The sequence below is a fragment of the Stegostoma tigrinum genome, chromosome 1 (genome assembly GCF_030684315.1).
Source record: "Stegostoma tigrinum isolate sSteTig4 chromosome 1, sSteTig4.hap1, whole genome shotgun sequence".
Lineage (NCBI taxonomy): Eukaryota > Metazoa > Chordata > Chondrichthyes > Orectolobiformes > Stegostomatidae > Stegostoma > Stegostoma tigrinum.
In genome coordinates this window covers 175,427,133-175,439,547 of record NC_081354.1, presented here as the reverse complement: position 1 = coordinate 175,439,547, position 12,415 = coordinate 175,427,133, and the positions used below count along the sequence as shown (strand labels likewise).

Here is a 12,415-nt window from a genome sequence, read left to right as displayed (position 1 = left end):
GCAAAGACGCTTCAAAGAATAGAAACACTCAAATCATCAGCCTCAACCAAAAATAAGTTAACTGAGAAGTTTACAGAAACTATTCCAAAAGCAAGGACTGAACTTAGACACAAAGCATAATTACCATAAAATAATATCAACAGCAAGAATGTGTTTAATAAAAGGTGGATTCTGTAGGTGGATTCAGATGGAAACATTACATTCCAGAATAGAATATAAATGTGCACATTCATCCAGAGTTGACAAGTATAGCAATTAAGTTATTTTACAGATAGGCTTGTAGCACATACCATGACTGAAGCTGGATATTGGACAAGCTTATGAACCACATAGGTAGTCGCAATAATGCAGACAAGGATGGTGAAAGCAATTTCCCTCCACCATTCCAGCAGGAGAATGGGGTCCTTCCTTGTGATTTCTTTCTTCTTCCTGGTCGAGTCGAAGAATTTGATGGAAACCTGGGTGCCACGTTTGTTTCTCTCACGCACATAGTAAGGCAAATGAAAACCATTATCTGCCAAAACAAACAGAAAAAAGAGTCACAAATTCAAGTTCACCTCAATCTTTGAGGACCCATGTTCTTATTCACCTTAATTCTCATTCACCTACTACCACAGTTTCACAGGTCTGTGCTGACCCCTGGGCTGATGATTTCTATTAATCATTCTCAAATGCAACATTGTCTCACGTGCCCTCTTCTTTCACCACCTCCAGTCCCACAACTCTCCAAGATTTCTCAATCAATTCTGACCTTTTTTTGGTGTGCATCCCTGATTGTTTCTTGCATGTCTTTGATGGTCATACTGTCTACTTACATGGCTCAGTACCACATTTCATTTGAATGATATAAATAAATTCTACTGCTTATTATTCGTTGTAGAACTGCAGAGTTTTAGGGACAGAAACAATGCAAAGTGCAGTGCCTGTGCCAAATCTACAATATTTCAGCCAAAAAGCCAACGGCACTTCCTATCTTCCATTTTTTTCCCCCCCACATGATCCAGGTAAGTAGAGGCAGCTCAGTAGGTAGCACTGCTGCCTCACAGTACCGGGGACCGAGTCCGATTCCAGCTTTGGGTGCCCATCTGTGTAGAGTATGCATATTCTCCCCATGTCTGCATGGGTTTCTGCTGGGTACTCCAGTTTCTTTACATAGTCCAAAGATGTGCAGGTTAGGTGGAGATCGTGTAAACTGCTGTTATGCTCACCCACACACTTCAGCAGGACTATTGCTTTCAAGGAATGCAGGAAGAATTGTTTCTTGCTTTCTAGTACTTCTATCTTGATTCCAAACGCCCTCTGCTGTTCCACACTGGGAATAATGGGGATTTAACTATCTTCATTCATGGATAAATATGGAAAAAACTGGCACTTATTCCCTAGCTCAAGTGCTGAACAGTCTGGGCCTGTGTGTACCACCGACTTGATACATCTGACTAGTTTATTAGGCTACTTCACAAGCTAGTTAAGAAAGAAGTTCAGCTTTGGAATTCCTAACCACACAGAGGATGGGCAGATTCTTTCAAGGCCGAGATAGATAGATTCTTGATCAGTAGAGAAGAAAAAAAAAGAGTTCCAAGGAAAACAGAACAAAGTGACTGACAGAAATGTTGGATCAGCCATGACCTTACTGAATGATGCAGCAAGCTCACGGGCTGGATGACCTACTCCTGATCCCATTTATGATCTTTGGGTATTGAGTGTGGGAGTCGAGTTACACACAGCTCAGGCTCAGTAAGGACAGTAAAACTTAACTAAAAACTCACATGTGCCAATCTTGATAGCTGTTGAGAGTTTAACTTCAGCTACTGGTCTTTTAAAACACCATTTCACTTGTATGCCTTAAAACCAATGCAAGGTGTCAAGTTTTTACCTGTGGAATGTGCTCACCCCTTTTCTGAATTTAGTCAATGGAAGATAACCATGGCACTGCCATTATCAATACCTGTACCGACAGGGTACAAACAGGACTGGAAAATTTGAAGAATCACAACAAAGATTCAAACTCTAGCAGGAAAGGTTAAAGAAGTTCAGAGTTTAGGCCCATGTGAAGACCAGTTTCTTAAGCAAATGTCACCAGAATGTATACAACTGTACTCCAGCACGTCAGTACAGAAAGAGTTTGGGAAAAGGCAACAAAAGGTGAGAACAACTAATCACATACTAACTTTAAAATACTCCACTCTAGACATAAGAACATATGGTGGCAATATAGGGTCTTAACCATACCAAAATAGACAAACACAATTGATTCCATGGAACTGTCCATAATGTAACAACATCTTGTTCAATTCTGAGAATACAGGACATACTAGACACCAATAAACTAAGCCTATTTGTAGCCATATTTTAAAAGCAAGAACAGCACAATACATTAAAACAGAAGATATAAAAAGAGATAGTGACAAAACAGAAGTGTGGAATTAATAATTTAGTTACGAATGAACTGTTAACTGTAGTGTACTCTTCACCAGAAGAAGACACTCAGTTGGGAGAGATACTTAACTCACCGTATGGATACTGTAAAATCGACAGCGCTCCATTGCTATATTCATCATGAGAATGTCTATCATTGCTGAGACATTTATCACGTTCATCTGACCGAATCAATGCGGGTGTTCTAGCTGGCGAATCTGCAACAAAAATAAGCAAACTTTAGATGACAAGTTGTAAACAGTATTCTCATGTCCTTCATCTACCATGGTTCAGTTAGGTAGCACACTCACCTCTCTAATCAGAAGCTTGTGGATTCAAGCCCACTGCAGTAACTTTGTAGATCAACTAGACCAACACCTCAGTGGACGACTGGTAGAGCACAGCATTGTTGAAGGGAACATTTTTCAGGGTCATGTCTGCTTGTTCAAGTCAATATATACAGCACTATTTGGTAAGGAGGACAGTGTTCTGTGCCTAACATCTCTTTCTACACTACCTCATGTAAAAGATGATTATTCATTTATGCCACTGCCCTTTGTGGGACTTGGATGCTGCACTTCAGACCATCAGACTTTGCCAAAGCTGACAAAATCTCACGTTCACAGTAAGCATAAAGAACTGCTAGTGCTAGAAATCTCACAACAAAAATACAGAGTGCAGCAGAAACAATGGTCTGGCAAAATCTGTGGAGAGAAAACAGTTACCATTTCTGACGAAAGGTCACTGGACTTGAAACACGACTGCTTTTTCCATACAGATGCTGCCAGATCTGCTGTTTCACCAACACTCTGGAGTGAAATACAATTAATGTCAGACAAAAACAAAGATGGATCAGAAAATGACTCAATGCTGCCACCTGATGGACAATATGGTAAAAAAGTTTTATTTAAGTTAAGATGTTGAGAAATTTTGCCCAAATTTGGGATTTGTTGCCCAGAGGTTTGTGCACGCTCCACTGTTGTATTTAAGCTGAGTCAAATTGACCCCTAGGTCACTCACAGTATCGAGAGATGTGATCAGTGGGCAGGAAAGTGGATGTGGAGGAGGAGGTCTACTGCACTCATAACAAATGGTGAGATCAGCTCAATAGCGATGCCACAGTCCTCCAAAATAGAAATAGCTGTAGCTCAGGAAATTGAAGGGACAAATTCATCAGAATTGCAATCACCACAGAAGTGGTACAAGTAACTTAATGGAGTTAAGGGCAGAGAAATCACCAAGTGCTGACAGACTTCAACCTAAGTCTAAAAAGAAGTAGCTAGTGAAATCGTTCATGCATTGTTCCAGAAATCCCTAGATTTTGGAAAAATACATCAAAAACAAAGAAGGCAGCAGAGAGCAGAGACCGACGGGCCAATTTGCTCCATCAGTCATGGTGCAAATGTTACATGTTATTAAAGACATAATTGCAGGGCATTTAAATAAATTCAAGATAATAGGCAGGGTCAACATGGTTTGTGAAAGGGAAATTACATTTAACCAACTTTATTAAAATTCTTTGAAGAACTAAAATGTGCTGTGGATAACTAGGAACTACATAATGTTCTATACTTAGGCTTCCAGAAGGCATTTGATAAGTGTCTTCAACATGGAGAATAAAAGCTCATGGTGTGGGGGATAACACATTAAAATGGATAGTAGGTTGTCAATTAACAGAAACAGAGGACAGACAAAAAACGTCATTTTCTCGTTGTCAAGCTGTACAAACTATGTGCCACAGGAATCAGTGTTGTGGCCTTAACTCTTTACAATTTAAATCAATGGCTTGGATGAAGGGATGGAAGGATTATAGTAGCTAATGACACAAAGATGGGTATGAAAGTAAGTTGTGAAGAGGACACAATGAGGCAGTTATGGAAGCACAGGGGAGGCAATGCCTAATGGTATTATTGCTGGACTGTTAATCCACACACCCAGGTAATGTGGGGACCTGGGTTCGAATTCCACCATGGCAGAGGGTGGAATCTGAATCCAATAAATATCTGGAATTAAGAGTCTAATGATGACTGTGACTCCACTGCCAATTGTCGGGAAAAACCCAACTGATTCACTAATACCCTTTAGGGAAGGAAACTGCCATCCTTAACTTGTGTGACTCCAGACCCACAGCAATGTGGTTGACATTGAACTGCGCTCTGGGCAATTAGTGATGGGCAATAATTGCTGGCCTAGGTAGCGACACATTTATCCCGTGAATGGAGGAAAATGTGAAATTGTTCATTTACGTATTAAGAATTTTAAAAAGTGTATAATCTAAATGGTGAGAAATTGCAGAGCCCCAAAATACACAGCATTCTGGATCTCCTCATGCATGAATTGCAAAAGGTTAGTATGCAGATACAGCAAGTAATTGGAAAGCTATGATCATACTGCTTCTCTTTTTATAGGGTCCTTGCTTTCTAACTCTGATTAAAGTGAAATTTTCAAATTGATTTTGACTATTTCTGACTGTGTAATCTCATACAAGATCAATACAAATAAGAAATATCTGGGCTATCATGACACCTAAAGCTCAATTTTGTTGACTAGCTATCCAGAATTCTGAGTTTTCGATTCTCTAGTCAGCCTCCTGCCTGTCGACAATATTCAGAAAAGCTCAGCAGATCTGGCAGCATCTGTGGAAAAAAAATCAGAGTTAACACTTTGGGTTCAGTGACCCTTCTTCAAAACTGGGTCATGGAACCAGAGACATCAACTCTGATTTCCCTCCACAGCTTGCTTTCAGCAGCAGGAGTTGGTGAGGATGCAAGCCAGGGTGCTGATGGGAAGGTAAGGTTTCTTTTCCTATAAAAACTTACCTCATGTAGCAGCGGCTTTCTTGCTTTCAGCGGCGTGAGTTGGTGAGGACACGAGCCAGGAAGTGAACTGATATATTTGGGCATTGGTTGAACCCAAAACACTACACATGTAGTGTCTCCCACCCATCCTCCTCCTCTAACTGAAAAAAAAAAAGGCTGTGTGGAGGGTCGGTAAGGTAAGACATTTTTTAAACTCTTCTGGAAATCTAGAGTAGAGGGAATGGAAGCGAGGGCAGTTGCATGCTCCTCTTGCAGGATGTGGGAGGGAAGGGTCATTGCTGGCATCTCCTCTGACTTCACCTGCGAGAAGTGCACACCTGCGAGAAGTGCACACAACTCCAGGTCCTCAAAAACCGTGTTAGGGAAACGGAGCTGGAGCTGGATGCACTCCGGATTATTCGGGAGGCTGAGGGGGTGATAGAGAGGAGTTACAGGGAGGTGGTCATACCCTAGGTACAGGAAAAAGGTAGCTGGGTGACTGTCAGGAAGGGGAAAGGGAACAGGCAGACAGTGCAGGGGTCCCCTGTGGCCGTTCCCCTCAATAATAAGTGTACTGTTTTGGAAACAGTTGGCGTGGGGAACGGTCTACCAGAGCAAGACCACAGCGGATTGATCTCTGGCACTGAACCTGGCCCTGTTACACAGAAGGGAAGGAGGGAAGAATAGAAGGACAATTGCAGTGGGGGATTCAATAGTAAGAAGCACAGACAGGCAGTTCTGTGGATGCAAAGGAGATGAGCGGATGGTACGCTGCCTCCCAGGTGCCAGGATCCGTGACGTCTCGAATCATATCTTCAAGATCCTTAAGGGGGAGGGTGAGCAACCAGCAGTCATGGTACTCATTGGTACCAATGACATAGGTGGAAAAAGGAAGGAGCATGTAAAGAATGAGTACAGGGAATCAGGCTGGAAGCTGAAGTTCAGGACAAACAGGTAGTTATCCCTGGATTACTACCAGTGCCACGTGATGAGGTAAGAAATAGGGAAAGACTGTAGCTAAACACGTGGCTACAGGGCTGGTGTAGGAGAGAGGGCTTCCATTATGTCAATAATTGGAGCACATTCTGGGGAAGGCAGAACGACAGGTTGCAACTGAACTGGACGGGCACAAATATCCTGGGAGGGAGGTTTGCTCAAGCTGTACAGGTTGATTTAAACTAGTTTGGCAGGTGGTGGGGAACCGTATTTATAATTCAGAGGAGGAGGTATTTGGCCTTCCAACGGACATGACAGGGAGTGAGATTGTTCATAAAGAAATTCGGTTGATGGAGCGTAATTGTGGACACAGATGGTTTGAGGTGTGTATATTTCAAATCAGAAATAAGGCAGATGAACTTAGAGCACGGGTCAGTTCTTGGAACTACGATGTTGTAGCCATTACAGAAACTTGGCTAACTCAGGGACAGGAATGGTTGTTGAAGTTCTGGGATTTTAGATGGTTTAAAAGAAATAGGGAGGGTGATAAAAGAGGCGGCAGAGTGGCATTGCTAGTCAGGGCTACTAGAGCAGCTACTGAAAGGAAGTTTGAGAATGATACGGCTGCAGAATCAGTTTGGGTTGAGGTCAGGAACAAGAAAGGAGCAGTCACTATGTTGGGGATTTTTTTGACAGACACCCTCATCGTCGCAGGGAAGTAGAGGAGTGGATTGGGAGGCAGATACTGGAAAGGTGCAGAAGTCACAGGGTTGTGGTCATGGGTGACTTCAACTTTCCAAATATTGATTGGAAACTTTTTTTAATTGTAATAGTTCGTATGGGGCAGCTTTTGTCCAGTGCATTCAGGAAGGATTCCTGACACAGAGGCAGACCAACACGAGGAGAGGCCACTTTGGATTTGCTGAATGACCAATGAATCAGACCAAGCGTTAGGCCTGTTGGTAGGACAGCATTTTGGCAGCAGCAATCATAACTATTTACAATAGTCATGGAAAAGGAGCGGTACTTACAGTAGGGCAGGGTTAATAATTGGGAGGGGGGGGGGGAGGAGAAGGGTAATTATAATCCTGTTAGGCAAAAACTGGGTAACAAAGTGGGAAAGAGATGCTGTCAGGGAAGAGCACTATGGAAATGTGGAAATTGTTTAAGGAATACATACTGCATGTGTTCCGTATGTTTGTCCCTAGCAGGCAGGCAAGATGTGGTAAGTAAAGGAGCTTTGGTTCTCAAGACAGGTCGAACGACTGGCTAGGAGGAAGAAGGATGCTTGTATAAGGTTTAGGAAAAAAAATGTCCGAAAAGACTCTACAGGGATACAAGTTATCTAGGAAGGAGCTGAAGAGAGGGCTTAGGAGAACGATAAGTAGCATGAGAAAACCTCGGCAGATAAGATCAAGGAAAACGCCAAAACGTTTTATACATACATGAGGAATAAGAGAATGACCAGAGAAAGGGTTGGGCCGATCAAGGATTGTGAAGGGAATTTGTGCACAGAGCCTAAAGAGATAGGAGAGGTTCTTGATGAATACTTTTCTTCAGTATTCACAACTGAGAGGGACCTAGTTGTAGGGGAGGATAGTATTAAACAGGCTGGTAGGTTAGAGGAGGTGGATGTTAGTAAGGAAGGTGTACTAGGAATTTTGAGGGACTTGAAGATCGATAAATCCTCTGGGCCTGATGGGATTTATCCCAGGATTCTATGGGAAGCGAGGGAAGAGATCGTAGGGCCTTTGACAATGATCTTTTCGCCCTCACTGTCCATGGGTGTAGTGCTGGAAGATGGGAGAAAGGCAAACATCATTCCCTTGTTCAAAAAAAAAATAAGGAATAGGGATAACCATGGAAATTACAGGCCAGTTAGACTTACTTCAATGGTGGGTAAGTTATTGAGAAGAGCTTGGTGATAGGATTTATGATCACTTAGATAGGCACAGTTTGATTCGTGATAGTCAGCATGGATTTTCAGGGGTAGATCATGCCTCACAAACCTTACTGAATTTTTTGAAGAGGTGACCAAACACAATGGATGTGGTATACATGGATTTAAGGAAGGCGTTTGATAAGTTCCCCATGGTAGGCTCATGCAGATAGTAAGGAGGCATGGGATAGGGGGAAAGTGGCAGATTGGATTCAGAATTGGCTGACCCTTAGAAGACAAAAGGGTGGTAGTGGACGGAAAATATTCAACATGGTGCTCAGTTACGAGTGGTGTACCACAAGGATCAGTTCTGGGTCCTCTTCTATTTGTGATTTTTGTAAATGATTTGGATGAGGAGTAGAAGGGTGAATTACTAAGTTGACGGACGATACAAAAGTGGGTCGAGTTGTGGATAATGTGGAGGGCTGTTCTAGGTTACCAAGGGACATTGATAGGATGCAGAGCTGTGCTGAGAAGTGGCAGATGGAGTTTAACCCTGAAAAGTGTGCGGCGATTCATTTCGGAAGGACAAGCTTGAAAGCAGAATACAGGGTTAATGGAAAGATTCTTGGCAGTGTGGAGGAGCAGAGGGATCTTGGGGTTCACGTCCACGGTTCTCTGAAAGCTACCACCCAGGTGGGTAGAGTTGTTAAGAAGGTGTATGGTGTGTTAGCTTTCATTAATAGAGGGATTGAGTTCAAGAGCCATGAAGTTATTGTCCAGCTGTACAAACATGTAGGGCCACATTTGGAGTATATTGTCCAGTTCTGCTTGTCTCATTACAGGAAAAATGCAAAGCGTTGAAAATGGTGCAGAGGAAATTTTTCAGGATGTTGCATGGAATGGAGGGAAGATCTTATGAGGAAAACTGGAGAGAGCTAGGGCTTTTCTCTTCAGAACGACGAAGGATGAGAGGTGATCAGAGGTATAGATAGAGTGGACAGCCAGAGACTTTTTCCTTGGGTGAAGGGAGCTATTGCAAGGGAGCATAGTTTTAAAGTGAGTGGAAGTAAAATAGGGGAGATGTCAGAGGTAGGTTCTTACTCGGAGAGTGGTCGGGGAGTGAAATGCATTACCAGAGAGGGTAGTGGAGTCGACCTCATTAGGGGCATTTAAGCAGCTATTAGATAGGCATATGGATGATAGCATAAGGTAGGGGTGGAGGTTAGACAGACCTAGGATTAGGGTAAAAGTTGGGCACAACATCGTGGGCCAAAGGGCCTGTATTGTGCTGTTCTATGTTCTAGATGTTGCCATGGCTGCTAAGCTTTTCCAGAAATTTCTGATTTCCCACCATCCTCAGTTCTCTCAGTTTTTTTTTTCCCCCCCAGAATCTTGATTGTTCCAACGAGATCAACTCTCATTGTTCTCAATTTCAGAGAAGACAGGCTCAATGTACTTAGCTTCTCTCATTGGTTAACCACCTCACTCCAGGAACTAATCTAGTGAATTTCTACTGTGGGAGCAGAGACAAAAAAGGGAGTCCTTGTGCCAGAAGATAGGATTGGTCGTTTGGGCAGACAGAGTTGCAGTTCAAATACATAGTGTGCAAGGTGGGGGCTGAGGTTAAAGAAAATGACGGGGAGTGAAGCACAAGACTTGGAGTCGACCAGTCAGACCCTTGAGTGATTTCCAGCCATGATGTTAGGGATACTGAATGAGGCAGAGAAGGGGCAATATACTGACAGGAACTCAAGCACAAGACGAAACATAAGACAGGAACAGGTCTCGAGTTCTGTAGGAGGACAGGCATGGTAGCAGAGTATGCAACTAGAGAACAATGGAGAATTTGGGCCTGCTTAAGGGGAGTGATTTAAGTTTAATTCACACACTGCTGATTATTGTAGGAGAGAGGACAGTAAAAGTTTTGCACAGGTAGTCATTTTGCTGTTTTATTTCAACAAACACACAAGACTGACGAGAGGCATAGGCACCCCATACAATCAAAATGTTTCCTTCATAAATACCAGTCTCGCAAAATAATCCAATTTAAATAGAAAAGCAGAATTAGCGGGTACTACCAATGCTGGAAATCTAAAATAAAACAGGAAATACACCACAGGTCCAGCAGCATCTGTTTGAATTAAAACACAGCACATAATATACAGCGATGGGTATGAAATTATTTGAATCAGGAAATCACAGAGATCTCTTCAGTGGTCATAACATGGCATTCACTATCTCAGGGAATACTAGAAGTGAGAAACATTCAAGGGAAAGGGGAGGGAGAGCGCGGCAGCGCGCGAGCGCGAGAGAGAGCGCGGCAGCGCGCGAGCGCGAGAGAGAGCGCGGCAGCGCGCGAGCGCGAGAGAGAGCGCGGCAGCGCGCGAGCGCGAGAGAGAGCGCGGCAGCGCGCGAGCGCGAGAGAGAGCGCGGCAGCGCGCGAGCGCGTGAGAGAGCGCGGCAGCGCGCGAGCGAGAGCGCGGCAGCGCGCGAGCGAGAGCGCGAGAGAGAGAGCGCGAGAGAGAGAGAGAGAGAGAGAGAGAGCGAGAGAGAGCGCGCGCGCGGAGAGAGAGAGAGAGCGCGCGCGAGAGAGAGAGCGCGCGAGCGAGAGAGAGAGAGAGAGAGAGAGAGAGAGAGAGAGAGAGAGGAGAGAGAGAGAGAGAGAGAGAGAGAGCGCGCGCGGAGAGAGAGAGAGAGCCGCGCGCGCGAGAGAGAGCGCGCGCGCGAGAGAGAGAGAGCGCGCGCGCGCGAGAGAGAGAGAGAGAGCGCGCGCGCTGCGCGCGGAGAGAGGAGAGAGAGAGCGCAGCGCGGCGAGAGAGAGATGCGCGCGCGAGAGAGAGAGAGAGAGAGAGCGCGCGCGCGCGCGCGGAGAGAGAGAGAGAGCGCGCGCGAGAGAGAGAGCGCGCGCCGCGCGCGAGAGAGAGAGCGCGCGAGCGAGAGAGAGAGAGAGAGAGAGAGAGAGAGAGCGCGCGCGAGCGGAGAGAGAGAGCGCGCGCGCGCGCGAGCGAGAGAGAGCGCGCGCGCGCGCGCGAGAGAGAGAGAGAGCGCGCGAGAGAGAGAGAGAGCGCTGCGAGAGAGAGAGGAGAGCGCCGCGCGCTGCGCGAGCGAGAGAGAGCGCGCGCGCGCGGCGAGAGAGAGAGAGAGAGCGCGCGAGAGAGAGAGAGAGCGCGCGCGAGAGAGAGAGAGAGCGCGGCGAGAGAGAGAGAGAGAGAGCGCGCGAGAGAGAGAGAGAGAGCGCGCTAGCGAGAGGAGAGAGAGAGAGCGCGCGCGAGAGAGAGAGAGAGAGCGCGCGCGACGAGAGAGAGAGAGAGCGCTGGCGCGAGAGAGAGAGAGAGCGCGCGCGCGAGAGAGAGAGGAGAGAGAGAGGAGCGCGCGCGAGAGAGAGAGAGAGAGAGCGCGCGAGAGAGAGCGCGAGCGAGAGAGAGCGCGAAGCGAGAGAGAGCGCGCGCGAGAGAGAGGAGCGCGCGCGCGAGAGAGCGCGAGAGCGCGAGAGAGAGAGCGCGAGAGGAGAGAGAGCGGCGAGAGAGAGCGCGCGAGAGAGAGAGCGCGCGAGGAGAGAGGAGAGCGCGCGAGAGAGAGAGAGAGCGCGCGCGAGAGAGAGAGAGAGAGCGCGCGGAGAGAGAGAGAGAGAGAGAGCGCGCGAGAGAGAGAGAGAGGAGAGCGCGCTGAGAGAGAGAGAGCGCGCGAGAGGAGAGAGCGCGCGAGAGAGAGCGCGAGCGAGAGAGAGCGCCGAGCGAGAGAGAGCGCGCGCGAGAGAGAGCGCGAGGAGAGCGCGAGAGAGAGAGCGCGGAGAGAGAGCGCGCGAGAGAGGAGCGCGCGAGAGAGAGCGCGCGAGAGAGAGAGAGCGCGCGAGAGAGAGCGCGCGAGAGAGAGAGAGCGCGCGAGAGAGAGCGCGCGCGAGAGAGAGAGAGAGCGCGCGAGAGAGAGAGCGCGCAGCGCGAGAGAGAGAGAGAGCGCGCGCTCTCTCTCTCTCTCTCGCGCCGCTCTCTCTCTCTCTCCGCGCGCGCGCTCTCTCTCTCGCGCGCCGCTCTCTCGCGCGCGCTCTCTCTCGCGCGCGCTCTCTCGCAGCGCGCTCTCTCTCGCGCGCTCTCGCGCGCTCTCTCTCGCGCGCTCTCTCTCGCCGCTCTCTCTCTCTCTCTCGCGCGCTCTCTCTCTCTCTCGCGCGCTCTTCTCTCTCTCTCGCGCGCTCTCTCTCTCTCTCGCGCCTCTCTCTCGCGCGCTCTCTCTCGCGCTCTCTCATCGCGCGCTCTCTCTCTCGCGCCTCTCTCTCTCGCTCGCGCTCTCTCTCGCGCGCGCTCTCTCGCGCGCGCTCTCTCTCTCGCGCGCTCTCTCTCGCGCGCTCTCTCTCTCGCGGCGAGCTCTCTCCTCTCGCGCGCTCTCTCTC

At 47.3% G+C, this 12,415-nt stretch overlaps 1 protein-coding gene across 2 annotated transcripts in view; it reads right to left on the bottom strand.

Annotated features, from left to right (window-relative positions):
• The window catches only part of eif2ak3 (eukaryotic translation initiation factor 2-alpha kinase 3), a 116,462-nt gene that overhangs the window by 31,404 nt on the left and 72,643 nt on the right, over positions 1–12,415 (bottom strand). For both annotated transcript variants that reach the window (XM_059650338.1, XM_048542740.2), the window contains 2 exons: positions 2,511–2,633; positions 291–514 (listed from right to left, as the gene is read on the bottom strand). In XM_059650338.1, the coding sequence (XP_059506321.1) occupies positions 291–514; positions 2,511–2,633 (347 nt within the window). The remainder of the gene's footprint in view (positions 1–290; positions 515–2,510; positions 2,634–12,415) is intronic.